The sequence below is a fragment of the Macrotis lagotis genome, chromosome 3 (assembly GCF_037893015.1).
Source record: "Macrotis lagotis isolate mMagLag1 chromosome 3, bilby.v1.9.chrom.fasta, whole genome shotgun sequence".
NCBI lineage: Eukaryota > Metazoa > Chordata > Mammalia > Peramelemorphia > Peramelidae > Macrotis > Macrotis lagotis.
In genome coordinates this window covers 69,372,871-69,392,408 of record NC_133660.1, presented here as the reverse complement: position 1 = coordinate 69,392,408, position 19,538 = coordinate 69,372,871, and the positions used below count along the sequence as shown (strand labels likewise).

The window sequence follows — 19,538 nt, the reverse complement described above, 5'->3', positions numbered from 1 at the left end:
TTCCAATTCTTGTAATGAATTAGCTGCCAGCCATAAGGAACAGATGACCCAGATAAGGTCCTAATCTCCTTTAAGAAGAACAGTTTGGATTAGATGGTTGATGGTTACAAACTGAAAAAAAAATTAATGAATAAAGGGAATAAGAATCAAATTCTGTACTTGAATTTGATCAGACTTCAAAGCATCCAAAAAGTACTCTTTTTTTCTTTCTCTTTCTTTTTCTTTCTTTCTTTCTTTCTTTCTTTCTTTCTTTCTTTCTTTCTCTCTTTCTTTCTTTCTTTCTTTTTCTTTCTTTTTTCTTTCCTTCTTTCCTTCTTTCCTTCTTTCTTTCCTTCCTTCCTTCCTTCCTTCCTTCCTTCCTTCCTTCCTTCCTTCCTTTCTTTTTCTTTCTTCCTTTCTTCCTTTCTTTTTCTTTCTTTTTTTCTTCCCATCTTTCCTTCCCCCCCTCCTTCCTTCCTCCCTCCCTCCCTCCCTCCTTCGTTCTTTTTATTAAATGCAAAGATGCCTAAGGTAAAATAGATTGGCACTACTATTGGACTCAAGAGAAGGGAAAAAGAGCTGGGAATTAGAAGGGAGAAAGCACATACAAATGATGTGATGGGATTAAAAATGATTTGCTCTAATCTGTGGCTTTCCCCTAGTTTTTGCTTGAACCATTACCAAATTTCTTATAATTAGAGCACGATATAAATGTGAGTTATTATTATTATTAACAACATATAATCTGCAATTCATTTGCCTTTAATGAGGGCTTTCTTCTAGAAAGGTAAATAAGGGTCTTGGTCAACTTGGACTTTTGGAACTGTGCTGTTCTCACTACCATAGAATAGGGTAGGATTCCTCCATTGCTTTTCCCGGGTACTTAGAGATTGATTTGGCTTAAATGTTTTTACTTTCATGATTCAATATTTTAACATCTCATAGTAAAATTTTTTGAAACCTCTCATATCTTAATATGGCTGTGTCCAGTGTTGCCTTTTAAAAGATGGCAAATTATACCTCTCCCTCCTTCCCCCAAAGACTCATAACTTATAATAGTTCTTTTAAAAAGAAAAAATAAAAAGAGGGGAAAAGTCAGCTGAACTGATCAGAGCCTAGAAAAAAAGCTGACAATCTATGCACTAACATCTTATGTTTACTAAAGATATGATGAATTTTTTCTTTTGGATGCTAGCAACCAAATCAAAATAGTAAGGAACAACTTACTATAAATGCATGAAGAACTTCTAAATAAAACTGTAATGGTAAATACAGGAACTCTAGCAGAATTTATGAGGGAAAACTTGCAGTTGGCTTTGGCAATACTTTTTTTCTGATGCAAGACAGACATGTATACAAATCTTTCTCTGAAGTGATGTTTCTGTTCTCTTAGTTTCTGGATTATTATTTTTGTCTTGAGAAAACAATACTGCTGAATACATTTATTTTGCTTTATCAGCCACATAGTTTAAAAGGGCCTCATGTCTTCCTGCCATTTAGCCAAATGCAAATTAATTTTAACCTGGAACTAAACTGCCTTTTGACAAGAAAATAACTTTTATAGAAATGACATCTTTGCATTGGCAGGGGTAGGGGTAGGGGTAGGGCTGCCTTATACTAGACTGTTCTTGTCTACAAGGGAAAGTCTCTTATTGGGTGAGGAAGAGGAGAAGGAGGAGAAAAAAAATTTTTGTGTCTCCAACTCCATTGCTTGGCTATTGACTTGTAATTCAAAATGATGTTTTTAAATGGGGGCTAGCCATCCAGACTACTTTACAAATACATATTATATCAGAAATGGTTCCCAATTCTAGAAAGCTGATGGAGAAGATCAACCTTAAGAGATCACCTAATCCCTTTCATTTTACAGGTTAGAAAACTAATGCTCAGGAAAGTTAACAACTGTCACTCAGAACAAGAATTTGAACTTGGATCTTTTGACTTGAAATGTGTGACTCTTCTTTATCACTTGGCAAAGTGGTAATTATTATAGAAGCCAAGTGAAAGTCACTGTGGATTGATAGGTTCAAGAAACAGTCTTTCTAGATATCAGATATTTAAGAAATTAAGCACTATATGTTAACATCTTTAATTAAAAATGTTAACTTAATGGGAGACTGAATACGGAGCATTAGGAATTAGGAAGATGTGATTTCAAATTTAATTTCAGATACATATTCTGAATGATCCTAGGTAAATCACAATGTAAATCTGCCTCTTTTTTCATCTGTGAAATAGGGACAAAAATAGAAGGCTTGTTGTGAAGATAAAATGAGATGATATTTGTAAAGTTCTTTATGAATTTTAGAGTTGTTAGATATTATTATTAATAAAGCATTCTCATACCACAGTGCTCTATACCTTAGCTAAGACTTAAACACAAACACTTGCAAATATGCCCAGTCTTAATTCTGACCTCTGACCTTTCTCATTTTTTCCTTTCTCACTTTTTTGTGTTACTTTGGGGACAAGAAGCATTGCTAGTTGTCTTAAGGATCTCTTTCTCCTTTCATCTCTATCTCTCTTTGTCTGTCTCTGTCTCTCTGTCTCTTTCTGACTCTGTCTCATTTCATTAGCTCTACTTACATGAATCTCTGTTAACTAATATATGAATAGCAAAAAAGATGAATTGGTTTCAATGAATAGATTAAAGGTACTTTCTAGAAAAGGGCTCTCTACATTTGTTCCCACAACTGTTTACAAATGGCCTGAGATTTATTCCCTATCTCCTTCATCTCTCCAGCTTTGTTATACTTCTAAATCTCTTTCAGGGTATGCAAAGGAACTTAAAAAAATCATCATCAATCCAAATTTTTAATTGCCATGGTTAGAAGTAGATGGAGAGCATCTGTTTACTATGAAATATCATGATATGTGCTGAATCAACACAAGTAAGTGTCAACAAAGGTGAGGATCGACACAGTCCTTGTCCTTTGTCTTAACCTGACATGTACTCTGTTCCTTCAACCTGTTTGAATCTCTTTTGGAAAAGGAACTCAGGAATTTGGAAGCTAGAATTTAATATAGGCTCTGTAAGCTAGAATCTGATATGAGAGTCTTTTTATGGTCATGGTTTGCACCATTACAATTATCCCTTTTACATCACAGGGATTAGAGGCACAACACCTCCTCGACCTTGAAAATCCTCAGAAAACTATTTGACCTTCCCTTCATACCAAGGAAGAAGTCTGGAATTTTTTCTTTTATGGGCTGTTTATAATGCCTTATTGTAAAATTTGGGTTAAATATTTGATGTCACAGTCACTGTGTTGTCTGCTTACTTTCTTATGTCATCTGTGGCTTCTGCAAATTTCCCCAAAAAATCCCCTTTAATTTCTTATGTTGACCCATATTGAAACTACAATGGGGAAAGACATGATGTGGAAGAGATAACTATATTTTAAACTATAGATGATGATATTCTAAAACTGCTCCAGAACACTCTGGAGTAATCAGAATCCATCCCTATACCCCATAGTCTTTCTTACACACAATGCAAAGGAAGAAGTTCCAAAGTTCATTATTTTCCTAAAAGGCTAATACTTATTCTCACTTGACTACATACAGCCACTGAAACCATCCTCTGTCTGAGCTCTTATTCTTCTTTTTCTTTCCCTCTTTTTTTTTTTTAAATTTAAGGCAATGGGATTAAGTGACTTGCCCATGGTCACACAGCTAGGTAATTAATATGTGTCTGAGGCCAGCTTTGAACTCAGGTCCTCCTGACTTCAGGGCAGATGCTCTATCCACTGGCCCACCTAGCTGCCCCTGAGCTCTTATACTTACTCTTCAAATTCATTTCAACTTAAGAATAGGTAGACAGCTTACTTACCTTCCTTGGTTCTTCAGTCTGTATTTTCAGGCCTCTTAAACTGTCCAACAATAAACTGAGAATGATTTCTTTTTTTTTTTAATCTTGGAGTTATTTTTTAAATATTTATTTATTCTCTTTTTGTACAAATAATTTTTTATACATTAATAAAATGTTCTTGTTTAAGAGTAAACAGAATACACCCTCCCCCACAAAATATAGACTTGCTTGAGCGATAAAGTAAAGGGGAGAGAAAAAAATTAAAATAAAAAAAATAATAGTAATAATTGTAGGTATGGCCAGGTTGCGCAATGGACAGAGCCCCAGCCCTGGAGCCAGGAGCACCCGAGCCCATATCTGGCCCCATACACCCAAAAATCACCCAGCCATGTGACATGCAAGCCACCCCAACCCTACTGCCCTGCAAAAACCAAAAAAAGAAGAAAAAAAGACCCAAAATAAAATAAAATAGTAATAATAGTAGGGGTGGCTGGGTGGTGGATAGAGCATTGGCCCTTGAGCCAGGAGCACCCGGGTCCAAATCCGGCCTCGGACACCCAACGATCACCCTGCTATACGGCTCCAGGCAGGCCACCCAGCCCCATTTGCCTTGCACCCCCACAAATAATAATAATAATAATAATAATAATAATAATAATAATAATAATAATAATAATAAAAATGTGCTTCAGTCTTTGTTCCGACACCAACAACTCTGTCGCAGGTGGATCACATTCTTTATGATATGTCCGTCACAAAAGTTACTTCCATATTTTTCCACCATTGCCATTGCTGATCACAACTCCCTCCTTTTGTATTTCTCCACTACCATGTACTATATTTTCTCTCTCCTTTCACTCTGACTCTGCTGTAAGATAGCTGAGTGGCGCAGCAGACATATCCCTGGCCCTGGGGCCAAGAGGCCCCAAGCCCCCCTACCACCCCTTTAGGCCCAGCATCCACCTGGCCCTATGGTCCCAGACAGGCCATCCAATCCCAGCCCCTTGCTAGAAGTAAAAAAGAAAATGTGTTATATCTGACCACTCTCCCCCCATGGTCCATCCTCTTCTCCATCCCTCACATCCCCCTCTTCCCCCTGTCCCCCCCTCCTTCTTACTCCAGATGTCTATACCCTATTGAGTATATATGCTGTTTCCTCTCCTAGCCATCTGATGAGAGCGAAGATTCCCATATCCCCCTTGCCTTCCTCCCTTCCATATCATTGCAATAGCTCATTGTAATTTAAAAAAAAAATTATTATATGAGATATCTTGGCCTATTCCCCCTCTCCTTTTTCTTTCTCCCATCACATTTCCCTTTTTTCTATTGACTCCATTTTTACACCATATTTTATCTTTGAATTCAGCTTTCTCCTGTGCTTCAACTATAAAAGCTCCCTCTACCTGCTCTTAACTGAGAAGGTTCATATGAGTATTATCAGTGTTATTTTTTCTATGCAGGAACACATGCAGTTCATCATCATTAAGTCCCTCATATTTTCCCCCTCTCCTTCAGTCTCCATGCTTCACCTGAGTACTGTATCTAAAGATCAAATCTTCTATTCAGCTCTGGCCATTCCAACAGGAACATTTGAAATCCCCCTGGTTCATTGAAAGTCCATCTTTTTCCCTGGAAGAGGACATTCAGCCTTGCTGGGTAGTTGATTCTTGGTTGCATTCTAAGCTCTTTTGCCTTCCGGTATATTATATTCCAAGCCCTACGCGCTTCCAATGTAGTTGCTGCTAAGTCCTGTGTGATCCTGATTGTAGCTCCACGATATTTGAGCTGTGTCCTTCTGGCTGCTTATAATATTTTCTCTTTGACTTGGGAATCCTAGAATTTGGCTATAATATTCCTAGGGGTTGGTTTTTTAGGATCTCTTTCTCAGGGGGATCGGTGGATTCTCTCCATTTCTATTTTGCCCTCTGCTTCTAGAATATCAGGGCAATTTTCCTGTAGTAATTCTTTGAAAATGATGTCAAGGCTCTTTTCCTGATCATGACTTTCATGTATTCCAATAATTTTTATATTATCTTTTGTTTTTTCAATGAGATGTTTCACATTTTCTTTTAATTTTTCACTTTTTTGGTTTTGAAGTAATGAATCCTGGTTTCTTGTAAATTCATCAATCTCCCTGAATTCCATTCTTTGTCTGAAGGATTTGTTCTCCTCAGAGAGTTTTCTTATCTATTTTTCCATCTGGCCAATTTTGCTTTTTAAAGCATTCTTCTCCTCAATAATTTTTTGAACTGTTTTATCCATTTGACCTAAGCTGGTTTTTAGCATGCTATTTTCTTCAGCATTTTTTTTTTGGATTTCCTTGACTAGGCTGCTGACTTCATTTTCATGTTGTTCCTGCATCTCTCTCCTTTCTTTTCCCAGTTTTTCTTCTAACTCCCTCATTTGATTTTCAAAGTCTTTTTTGAGCTCTGTCATAGCCTGAGCCCAATTTCTGTTTTTGTTGGAGTCTTTAGATGCAGGAGCTTGTGCTTCCTCATCTTCAGACTGAGTATTTTGATCCTTCTTGGGCTCACATGCAAAATATTTCTCAATGGTGTTCCTCTTGTTTCTCTGCTTGCTCATTTTCCCAGCCTGAGCCTGGTTTTGGGGTGCTTCCTGAGCTTTTGGGACACTCCCACAAGGGTCTCAGTGTGTGAGGCTCTGTCCTCCCTCCTGGTCTGTGAATGACCATAAGTGCCCCCCTCTGCCATGGGGCTGAGGTGGGGGGTGGCCCTGCTGTTCTATGGGGGGGCCTAGACTGCGATCAGGATCTGAATGTGTTCAGAGCCCCAGAGGCCTGTTCCAGAGGCAGAGGACAGAGCTCTGCAGTCTCTCCTTCTTCACTCCCCTCCCTAGGTTCAATGGGCTCATGCCCTGGGGTCTCCTGCTTACGGGCTCAACCTGCTTCTGTTCCTGGATCTGGGCTGTGCTGGCCAGGCTGCTCGCTGTGTGCCCTGAGGGCTGGGCTTCACATGCTCTCTCTGGCAGAGGTACCCCGATGTTCCCCCCCTTTTTGCCTGGTGCTCCCTGGGGGCGTAGCTCAGGAGACTCCCTCATGGCTCCCAGCGCCCTGGGGCTGCCTCTGGGAGGCTGAAGTTCTTTCCCTTTGGTGGGCCACGCTTCTGGCAGCTGCCCCTCCAACCCTGGGGAGCAGAACCTTTCTGCTCTTTTCCAGGTTAGCTTGAGTAGGAGAGCTGCCTCACTGGGTCCCTCTGTGGGTTCTGTCTCTCGAAACTTTAGTTAGAGTCCTTAGTTTCAAAGTTTTATGAGAGAACGCCTAAGAGACATTCCTCTCCAGTCGCCATCTTGGCTCCACCCCCGAGACTGATTTCTTAAGGCTCTTCAATAAACCCATGGAATTTTAGGCACATGCATTTTCTGTCTAGGACTTTCCTGCTTCTTCCTTTTTTCTTCTCAGTCCCTCAATACCCCAAACATTCCCTCAAAAAGGCAGAATTTGACACATGTCCAGATAAAAACACCTTGTATTCAAGGTAGTATACTATGGATTGCTAGAGATAGCTCAGTATCTGGGGGGGACTTCAAAGGAAAGTGAGGGAGAAAAGAAGTATTAGACTGACTTCTAAACTGAAGGTCTACAGAGCCATTGTGCTGACCTCATTGTTGTATGCCTTTGAAACCTGTTCCAGTACCATTTAAAAAAACCAGTACCATTTAAATTTGTCTTAGGAAGGCTCTGAAGATCTCCAGGCAGGAGAAGATACCAGACACTGACGTCCTTTCTAGAGCTGAAGTTTCAAACACTCAAACATTAATACAGAGAGGGCAATTACAATGGGCTGACCATGATGTTCAAATGTCAAATGTATACTTGCCAAAAAAAGACTACTTTAGGGGGAATTCACCCAGGGCAAGGACTCATGAGGGGTTCAGGAAAGCAGTACAAAGACACTCTCAAAGTCTCCTTTAAGAACCTTGGAATTGATTGTGCATGGGATATGCAGGTTTAGACCACACAGCATGGTATGCTCTCATCAGAGAGGGTGCTGTGCTCTATGAGAAAGGCAGAATTCAAGACAACACTTAAATAATGGGGAAACTGAGGTAACTCTTAACTTACTTTTCCATTAAAATGTCTACCAATTGGAATTATCTTACCTAGGCTAATCAGAAAAAAAGACCTATTTTAAAAGACCCTGCCAGTTTTTACTTAGAGTCTTTAATTATTGGGAGAAGCCATTGACCCAAATTAAGTTACTATGTCTGAGTCTCTACCCCTTTTAATCACTACTGTTGCATTGAAAATTAAGGTAAAACAAGATTCCTACCAAATTGATCATTATGGGAATCTTGTTTTACCTTAATTTTCAATGCAACAGTAGTGATTAAAAGGGGGTAAAGAAGAGACTCAGACATAGTAACTTAGGAAAATTTGAGGAAGGAGACCATTATCAGGTGAATGGATCAGAGAAGGATTTATGAAGCAGGTGAATCTAGAGGGATGAGTAAAAGCACATCTAAAACAGCCCCTTTACTTTACAGTTAATGAAATTGAGACCCATAGGGGTTAAATAACTTGCACAAGCTCAAACAGATAGCAGAATCAATGAGTTTGAACCTGAGTGTTCTGACTACACATAGGACTGCACTGCCTTCAGGAATCATATAGATCAGCATGAGAAGACAGAGGTGGATTTAAAATCTAGACTATTGGAAGTAGTAATCACATTGATAGCATCCTGGGTACATTGAAGTGTTGAAGTACAGGATTTTGCCAATGATTCTGATGAGAACAAATAATGAATCCCCCTGAAGTAGTTCTATGTATTCAAATTCACACTATTCAAAGTTATATAAAATAGCATTATTGTTCTAACTGAAGGGAAACATGCAGGGCAAAGTGAATAATGAAACCACTTCGGGGATAGCGACTCCTTTCTCTGCACTGATCAGGATCTAGCCCTAGCTCAAAATTGCACCAAGACTTTTGGGACACCTTGACATAGGAGTTATATAATTACAAGAAAATGGAGGTTAGTGAGGAAGTTTTTTTTTAATCTATACTTAGAAACAAAAAGAAATGTATTTAAATTACAACATAGAGGAATTAAAAGCTGTAAAACATCCCTTCCTAAATGTCTTTTAGAAACTAAGATAAATGCCAATTTGCCTGGCTTGAAGGGACTGTGGGAATAATATGCTCATGTTCCCATACCATCAGTTATCTGATCATATATGCCTTAAATTTGTCTAAGGAAATAAATCACTGCAAATAAAAGTTCTCAGGATTGTAGATTTGAGCTGGAAGAGACCTTAGCTTTTGTCTCTCTAATCCTCTCACTTTGCCAGTAAGGAAACAGAAGTTCAGGGAGGTTCAATGGCTTACTTTCATCTGTGACATGGGCACACAGATTTGTAAATCTCAAAACCACATTTAAAACCTGGTCCTTTAGATCCAGATCTAGAATGCTGCCCCTCTACCATGCTTCCTCTCTCCTCTGAATTATCATTAAAACATTTCAGGGGCAAGTAGGTCTAGCAGTGGATAGGTCACTAGCTAGATTTGGAAGGACTTCAGTTCAAATTCAGCCTCAAACACTTATTATATGACCATGGATTAGTCACTTTAATCTCTAGTTTCCAAAAAAGAAAGCCTTTTGTCCTATGGGAATAGCTTTATCCTTACAATTCATTTTCTCCTTTGTATTTATATACTTATCAAAAACTTTTATTTTTTCTCAAGTAGCTCATAATCTGAGTGGAAAAATCTGAGCTATTATTTTTAGATGTTATTGTCACTTTGTTTGCTTTTCTTTCTTCACACTTTCTTCCTTCTCTGCTTTAATTTTATAGGCAAGCATAACATTGCAAGCATAACATTGTCATGGTTCTTCCCATCATTGCTACTAATGAAGGAAATGCAGGAAATGACCTGGGAGTAAGCAATTTTAATGGTGCCTTTTCTTCCTAGGCCCTTCCCCCATTGCTCCTCACTAAGCAGCAGTTTAGTGCTTATCACTATCCTAGGAGCTTTGACTTATCAAAGCTAAGCACACTGGCATTTGACTCAGAACCTTGGAACAAGATTCTCCATTTATAGGCTTTGGAATTCAAGTCCATCTCAGGGATCTTCAATTTACCTCTTTGTAACATTTGAAAACTGGAACATTGGTTTCCAATTGGTTTCCAACATTTCCAATTCTCTTGCGTCTCTCCCAATTCCTCACAATTTTTCTTTCTCAGAAATAGTGATTTAATAATCCTATTCCAAAGGGCTTTCTGTGTCCTTGTATGAAATTGATATGACTTGAACTTTTTTGAGTCCATTATATATTCCCAAATAATGAAGATTTTTTGTTTATTTTTTCTTTATTTTTTTTGGGGGGGGGGCAAGGTAATGGGATTAAGTAACTTGCCGAAGGTCATGCAGCTAGCTAAGTGTCTGGGGTTGGATTTGAACTCAGGTCCTCCTGACCCCAGGGCCAGTGCTCTATCCACTGCTCCACGTAGCTGCCCCCTCAAATGATGAAGATTTAGACATTAAAACCATGATATTGTACTTTAAAGGTATATTGTTATTGTTTGTCCAGATTAGCAGCTGTTTCGGTTGGGTTTTGAATTCTGGGGTTCAAATTCCTATTATCCAATTTTGTTTTATCTTTCGCATTCTGGAGAACTTTCCTATTGTAGGAGATGAGGAAAAAATAGGAATTTGAAAAATTTTATGATTTCTTTCTTTCCTTCGTTCATTCTATAGATCCAGGTACCCCAAGGATCAGTCTTATCCTTTCTGTGTACTATCTTTTCTTCTTAATTTCCATCTTTAGCATTTTCTCTCTATGCCCTCTTTTCCCTACATCTTAGTCCTACCTAGACATGGTCTTTATCTTCCTCTGGTTGGGTATTCTACTCTTGCCTTCTAGAAATCATCCCTCTATTGCTAACACACACACACACATCTCTGCATCCTCCATCCTTTCCTCTTTTCTTTACTTTGATCCTCACAATAACCCTGGGAAGAAGGTGCTTTTTTATCCCTATTTTACAGATGTATCACAGAGGCATAGAGTATTTAAGTAACCTGCTAAAGGGTCATATAGCCAATAAGTATCTGAGATTGAATTTGAACAGGGATCTTCCTGACTTCAGATCCAGCTCTCTATCCACTGTGCCACCCAGCTTGCAGCATTTTTGTATCCCCTTTCAAGATATCCCTTACAAATATATTTTCCTCCGTATAAGTCTCAAAATATATTATCTCATCCTTCCTGTGTTTGCAGAGGATGAGAGATAGCATTCTTTTCTTTTTTTGTTTTTTGTATTTTATAATTTTTCCCCCAGTCTCGCTTCCCTCCCCCTCATAGAAGGCAGTCTGATAATCTTTATATTGTTTCCATGCTATATATTAATCAAAATTGAATGTGTTGAGAGAGAAATCATGTCCTTAAGGAAAAATAAAATATAAGAGATAGCAAAATTACACAATAACTTTTTTAAAAGTTAAAAGTAATAGTCTTTGGTCTTTGTTTAAACTTTACAATTCTTTCTCTGGATAAAGATGGTATTCTCCATCTTTAGATACCAAAAATTGTCCTTGATTGTTGCATTGATGAAATGGGCAAGTCCATTAAGATTGATCATCAGGGCAGCTAGGTGGTGCAGTGGATGGAGCACTGGATAGAGCACTGGCCCTGGAGTCAGGAGTACCTGAGTTCAAATCCGGCCTCAGACACTTAATAATTAAGTGTGTGGCCTTGGGCAAGCCACTTAACCCCATTTATCTTACAAAAACTAAAAAAATAAAAGATTGATCATCAACCCCATGCTGCTGTCATGGTATACAACATTCTTCTGGTTCTGCTCATCTCACTCAGCATCAGTTCATGCAGATCTTTCCAGGCTTCTCTGAATTCCCATCCCTCCTGGTTTCTAAGTGTGTAAAGTGAAAATAAAGACTTGGCTTGTATAGAGATGAGACAAAAGACCCAAGTTAAAATATTTACTAGTTGCGTGACAGACTGAACTCTCTGTATTCCAGTTCCTTCTTCTTCAAAGTAGCTATAGCTGTGTTTAGGGTAAATATCCACCTCTCAGGGTAGCCTCAAGAAAGGCATTTTGAAGCCCTTTAGAAACATCATTTGTTATGACAAAACTTGGCTGTAGACAAACCTTTTCAAGGATAAATACAATTCATTTAGCTAATGATATGGTTTGCAGTTACTTTTCCCATGCTCATTTCTCTTCTTTCTGTCCTTCCTGCTCTTGCTATTTGTATAAAATATGTACTCTCAAGTTCAGTGTTAGGATTCTAGTGTCCAAATCACCATCTGATTGAAATCTGGTCACATTAGAAATTTCACTTAGGAAACTGGAGTGCTTCTCCTAACAGCAATCTCTAGACTTGGAAATTTTCAAATGGAATTTAAATATTTCTATATTTTTAAAATCAAAAGGACAAAAAAACCCTTAAATTCTTAAACCTTTGGGAGATTGTATTATTGTTGACCTTTAAGTCACAGATTTAGAGGAAGAAAAACTCCTTAGTATTTTTCATATGTAAGCCACTTATTTTGTAAGTGAAGAAACTGAGGTCCAGAGAAAGAATGGAGACTTGAAAACAACTCTTTATTGCAAAATCAAAAATTTTTCCACTATACTATATTTCTGAATCAACTTGTAAGAGTAAAATTTGGAAGCTTGAAAAGCCCCATGAGGAGGAATTCTTTATAATACAATAAACATCATTCTTGTAGAAAATAATAACTTTCCAAATTTAGAAAGTGATTTATAGCATCATCATCATCATAGGCAAATTTTTTCTGTCACATCGAAGACCAACTAAACTAAATTCATTAGTTTGCACTTACTAATTTGGTTATAAAAGCTTGACATTAAGTTCTTCCTAGACCTCTTTAGTCATGCTGTCTCTGTGTTCCATACATCTCCATGTGGGTCATTATCTCTACTCCCTCACCACTGTAACATTGAATTTCCCCTGCTCTCAACCCCTCTGTACTTTGAGAGGCCAGCTTTGGTCTTCTCTTGCTCAGTTCCAGGCCTCCAATACTTTCTGGATTCTGCCAGCCAAGCCATCATGTGTGGACCTTTATATTATTTCTTCCCCTTTTTAGAATGTCAATTCTTTGAGGGTTTTGGTTTGTATTCTAAGGTTTAGAACAGTGCTGGCCACTCTTCCCCCCCCCCCCCCTTACTCTTGCTCTCCCTCTCCCTTTTCTTCCTCCCTCTTTCCCTGTCCCCTTTCCTTTCCCTTCTCCCCTTTCCTTCCCTGATCCCTTTATTTGTTCAAATATGATTATTTTTTTTTCCTTTACAGTTCTAATTAGAGGAAAATAGCACAAATTACAATTGGAGGAGGTCAGAGGAGTTCTCCTTAGTCTACCATCTGGTAGCTTTTAATTTTAAGTATCTTTTGTTTTAATTAACTTGTTAACTAGATGCTAATTTGTTTTGTGTGTATGTATGTATATATGTGCTCTTGAAAGACTGTCAAATACTGTTCATATTTTTTTTTCTTGGTACTTAAAGATTTTATTTATTTTGAGTTTTACAATTTTCCCCCAATCTTACTTCCCTCCCCCACCCCCCACAGTGTTCATATTTTCTTAATTCAGCACCCTGAGATATAGCACCAGGCACTCTCCATATTTTCAGTTCTATTTATTTTTATTAAAACTGCTCATGTCTAGGAGCAAACATCATATATTTGAATAATCTTACCTTTTAGAATTTCACACAATGACTTAGCATGACTATATCATGAGATCCAACACATGATTATGCTTCCTAACTGCAGAATTTGATAATGATTCTTTTTTGCTGCAGCTGCTGTTGGATTCTTGGGCATTCCCCTAACAGCACAAATACTTATAAACAGATTAATAAATTAGACAGTATACTGATGACCTCACCTACTGTTCATCTTTTTCCATGAATATAGATATTTATATACACTAACATATTTTAAAGTTTTATCAGTTCCAGTTACTTTTATATGATAGATACTTCTCCATTTAATATTCTATCTTATCCTTCTACCATTTCTTCTAATAAAGAAAAAGTCAACTAAAACCAACCAATACAATAATTATATTTGAATATATATATTCAATATTTAGATCTGTCATCCCCTTTTTCTCTATGAAGAGGATATCTATATTATCACCTATCCTCTATAGCCAATAATGATTATTACATTTAATATGAGTTTTTTAAGCGTTATTTTCATTCACATTATTGTAGTCTCTATTATTCTTTAGGTTCTGATTTCTTCATGCTGTTTCAGTACACATAAGTCTTCCCATGTTTCTTGCAATAATATTCCAATATATGGAAATAACTCTTAGTTTGTATAGTCATTCCTAAGCTGATAAATTCCAACTTTAACTCCAGTTCTTTGCTGTCATGAAAAATGTTGCTATCAATAATACATTTATATATTTGACCCCTTTTGCTTTGGTCTCCTTGAAGTATATGCTCAGTAGTAGGATCATTGGGTAAAAAAGTATAAGCGGTTTTAGTAAATTTTTTAGAATAATTTCACATAGTTTTCAAGATGGTTTGGCATTTTACAGAACCCTGTAAATGGTGTATTAGTGTTACTAACTTCCCATAATCCCTCTGTTAGATGTATTATTTTGAGTCAGTATTTGTACTTGTTGCAGAGCCTTCTGGTTTTTCTACTTGAGTGTATTAGAAGGTAAGAAAGGATAGGCAAGGCCCAGTCTTTTAATGTCTCTTACTCCCATTTTCTTTCTATCACCTCAGAGACTCCTCTCAAGTACTTCTGTACATTTCTGCATTGGAAAGATGATTGTTTCTTCCTCTGACATGATTCAGGGAGGTGGATTTCTGTTACTCCAGTTTGATTTCTTACTGCTATGTGTTTTTCATGCCTTGAAAGTTGTAAATGATGGACACAATGGTTTCTTGTCTGCATCTAGAAAACTAAACTCCTTAAGTCAAAAGATTTGAGTTCAAAGTATGGTTCTGTTATATGCTGTGTGATATTGGGAAACTCATTTAGCTACTCTGGTGACTGAGTAAAATAGAAAGGGAGGCAAGTAGTGAGAATGGGGAATAACTGGGCTAGATGATCTCCATCAAGGCCCTTCCTTGCTGTAAATGTTTGGATAAGAAACCTTGCTTAGGACACACACAACTTCTGGATTTGCCAGGGTTCAGTGTCAAAACACCAACCATCCCTTTCAAAGTAACTTAGAGTTAAGTCTCAAAGTATATAGTATTAGTCTTCCCTGAATGCAATTGCATACTTGAATTTCAAGAAAATAACTTCTTCAGAAAAATCCTTGGTTTAAATTTCAATTTCCTGATCTCAAAATACATGTTTAAAAAATATCAACAAGGCTCCCTATCAGTTTATGTACCACTTTGCATAAAGAATTTTCAGCCTCTCGATATTTGTCATCCTTGAAACTAAATAAAAAGTTGTCCTATATGATTTATAGTTAAATCTATAAAAACACATTCAGTATCTGATTTTTCCAAATCTTGATTTAATTCTGGGGTTTGGAGCCACTGTTTTAGAAACTGTCTCTATTATAGGCAAGGATAAAAAGGAACTGGCATCAATAAAGAAGATTCCCAATGTAAAAATTCCTTCTACAGGGCAGATTTACTGTTTGGCTTTAATTTATAGTTTCAGAGAAGTATTTGGAGTGCTAAGAGATTTAGGGATTTAGCTATGGTCACAAAAGTTAGTATGGGTCAGAGGCAAGTCATAAACCCAGCTCTTCTTGGCTCTAAGTTCATCACTCTTTACACTAAACCATGCTTTCTTATAGTAAAGGATTTATCTCTGTGTTATTTTGATTTAATTTAAAAAAAATTTTTTTTTTAGGTTTTTGCAAGGCAAACGGGATTAAGTGGCTTGCCCAAGGCCACACAGCTAGGTCATTGTTAAGTGTCTGAGACCAGATTTGAACCCAGGTACTCCTGACTCTAAGGCCGGTGCTTTATCCACTACACCACCTAGCTGCCCCTGTCTGTGTTATTTTGAATTGAAATAAATTCCTACCCACACCCCCATATTATTTCATTTTATAAAAATATAGGCATCACATCATTTTTGTTTTTGAACTGGATCACAGTGACATTTTATTTTTAGAAAGATTTTATTTTGAGTTTTACAATTTTTCCCCTAATCTTGTTTCCCTCCCCCCACCTCACATAAAGCAGTCTTTACATTGTTTCCATGGTATATATTTATATATTTAAGTTGAATGTAATGAGAGAGAAATCATATCCTTAAGGAAGAAAAATAAAGTATAAGAGACAACAAAATTACATAATAAAAATATTTTTTTTCTAAATTAAAGGTAATAGTTTTTGGTCTTTGTTAAAGCTCCACAATTCTTTCTCTGGATACAGATAGTATTCTCCATTGCAGACAGCCCCAAATTGTCCTGATTGTTGTACTGATGGAATGAGTGAGTCCATCAAGGATGAACATCACCCCCATGCTGCTGTTAGGGTATACAGTGTTTTTCTGGTTCTGCTCATCTCACTCAGCATCAGTTCATGTAAATCCTTCCAGGCTTCCCTGAATTTCCATGCCTCCTGGTTTCTAATAGAGCAATAGTGTTCCATGACATATATATAACACAGTTTGCTAAGTTATTCCCCAATTGAAGGACATTTACTTAATTTCCAATTCTTTGCCACCACAAATAGGGCTGCTATGATATTTTTACCCTTTTTCATAATCTCTTCAGGGTATAGACCCAGTAGTGGTATTGCTGGATCAAAGGGCATGCACATTTTTGTTGCCAGTAGGCTGTGTTGGTTCCTTTCTCTGTAGTGTTTGTGACCTTGATTTGAGGCCCTCTCTCTTGGCCTGGAGGGGGTTGTTGAGGCTGCTGAATACTTTTATCTTTGAACAATGGTGAGCTTTTCCCTAGGGCAATATAATTGCTCTCCTTATTTACAACTGAGAGAACTCTGCTGCTCACACCTGAACTTGGGGCAGAGTTGGACAGTAATTGTGTTTGTTCTAGGAAGAGGCTTCAGCTGAAATGAAGGTACTGACTGAATTCCTCCAGACCAGAGGAGCCCAGGGATAGATGTCTGCAGCTCTCCTGCACTGGAATTCATCCTCCAGCCCTGCCAGCAAGCTCCAGACCCTCAGTTCGACAACCAATGCCTCTGCTCCCTAGTTGGCCCATGGCCCTGTGGCCAATCAGGCCAGTCCTGCTCTCAGAATCTCAGGCTCTCACCCTGTCCTGTGCTCCCTCTGCTCCTTGCACCCGGGCTCCCCCACGATCCCGGAAGACAAACCTTGAGGTAGATGTTCTTCTCCTAGCTTCTCTTTCTGGGTTTTGTAGATTGGATTTCCGTTGAGAGGTTTGTTTCATATTATATATGAGGAAAGATCAGGAGACTTTAGCACTGTACCTGTCTTCTCTCCACCATCTTGGTCCAGAAATCTTACCTCCACAGTGACATTTTTAAAATAAATTTTTACTTTTGAGTTACCAAACATTATAAAATTATTATTTTTTTATTCCTATTTTAAGAAGCACCTAAACATGAACATTTTCCATATATAGAGAACAGAATTACAAATCCCTTACTTATTGCTTGCTTTTCTCTTCTAGTATATAACAAATTTAGGGCAGCTAGGTGGTGCAGTGAATAGAGTACTGACCTTGGATTCAGGAGGACAGGAGTTCAAATCCAGCCTCATACACTTGCCACTTACTTGTCATGTGACCTTGGGCAAGTCACTTAACCTTGATTGTTTCACATCCTGGAACCATCTCCAGTCCTCCTGATTCATATCTGGCCACTGAACCCAGATGGCTCTGGAGGAGAAAGTGAGTCTGGTGGCTTAACACAGCTCCCTCCTCACTCAGATCCAATTCTCATGCTTGTCATGGTATCATCTCCCTGATGTCATGGTCTTCTTTGAAAATGAAGGGCAAAACATTATCAAATAATAAATTTAGCATATAACTTTCAGAATTGTCTTGCTCATCCTTGGGAAATAGTGATTTCTTAAGACTTAGTCTCAATATGGAAAGAGCATTAGTTTAGATTCTTGTTCTTTGTGACAATTTTCATGCTGTCCCTGGCTGTTAAATTATTAACATTTTTTTCCTGCTATCATTACTCAATTACTTTGTGTCAGATGAGGATTCATTGAAAGAAATGAGTGTTTAGCTTGTAGAACAGAAAATATAGAAGGCTATGATGGTTGTCTATGTCTGAAAGATGGTGACATATGGATGACCTATGTGTTTTAAAACCAGGACTTACGGTTGAAAGTTGTAGAGAGGAATGTCTTGACTTATTATAAAGATGACTTTTCATTATTTAGAATGATTCCTATGACTGGAAGTTTTCAAGCAAAGGCTGGATGACTTGTCAAGAACATTGTTTAGATGGTTCAGTTGATTCAGTGGGAGGTTGGAGTCGATGACCTCAAAGATCCCTGACCTTCACTTATTTTTTGTTGTTTAGTTAATTTGCTCAGGATCATAGTTTAAAGGGACACATTAAGAACTATAAGGTAGCAGAGTAAGAAGGGATCTAGATCATCTAATCCAGCCTCCTTATTTCACATATGAAGAAATTCTATTCTAGAGTTTTGGCTAACATCACATGTATAGTAAGTAGATTGTAGGCTCCTTGAAGGCAGTGTTTAGCATAGTATCTGGCACATCATAGGAGTTTAATATATGCTTATTGAATTGTCTTGAAAAGCCAAAATTTCAGCTCAAATCTTTTGAATCTACTCCATACTGTTGCTTTTTTGTGTTTGTCTTATGTCCCTGGTAGATGTTTAGATGTTGACAGTATTTTGAAATAATAAGTCATGTGATATAGACTCAAAGGATTAGCATTCATTTAAAGAAAAATATTCTGTGCCTATTTTATTTTTTTATGTCAGGGAAATAATTTTTACTTATGATTTGCATATGAATTGTGATAACCAGATAGGATAGTTCATGTAAAAATGAACTTCACTATAAAAGAGAAGGCAATCCCTGCTTTGAATTGATTGACCTGTAACTCATAAGAAATAACACAGTTAGCAATATCAGACTGAGACATACTGAACGATGAGTGCCACATGTGGATGTGGGCTGGGTTCCAGGTAGTTCCTGGTTGCCTGGTTGCTAATGGAGTCAAAGTACTCAGATCTTACGCATACATTTTCTTTGGATATTGCCTCCCCAGGAGAAGATGCCTTTAGGTAGCTATTAGGCAAACAAAGTGGATCTTAATTTGATATTGGATTAGATTCTAGGCTGATATTATTTAGGAGCAGAACATAAAGCATCAGCTTTTCTTGATAAGTGATAGATGCTGAGGTTGGGGGTGGTGGGAGACTTTTAGGTTTTGTTCTATATTTGGAATGTCAGGAGGCAAGGTGAAATATCTTTTCTCCTCCCTACAAGTTTCCATTTAGCTTCTATGCCAAAATTCTCTATAGGATTTTTTTTTCATGGCTACTAGGTGGCAAAATTGATAGAACACTGGCTCTGAAGTCAGGAGACCTTGAGTTCAAAAACAGCCTCAGATGCTTAACAATTGCCTAGCTTTGTGACCTTGGGCAAGTCACTTAACCCCACTGCCTTTAATAAATAAGAAATAAAATAAAATAAATAGAATTTTTCTTCAGTGTCACAGGTTCTTTTAAAATGAAATATTGATAACAAACAAATATTGACAATAAATACAAAACTATCTGAGCAGGTTAGAACTTGGGACTGAAAAGAGGAATTTTACATTGATGAATGGAAAG

The 19,538-nt window shown here is 37.6% G+C and overlaps 1 protein-coding gene across 2 annotated transcripts in view; it reads left to right on the top strand.

Moving 5' to 3' along the window:
* Nucleotides 1–19,538, top strand: part of SNX25 (sorting nexin 25) — a 264,009-nt gene that overhangs the window by 16,393 nt on the left and 228,078 nt on the right. The window contains exon 1 of one of the 2 annotated variants that reach the window (XM_074228856.1): nt 16,823–17,071. The exons of the other annotated variant lie outside the window; for it this stretch is intronic. Within the exon in view, the coding sequence (XP_074084957.1) occupies nt 16,928–17,071 (144 nt within the window). The 5' untranslated portion in view covers nt 16,823–16,927. Of the gene's footprint in view, nt 1–16,822; nt 17,072–19,538 lie in introns of those variants that run through there. 2 annotated transcript variants of the gene reach the window in all.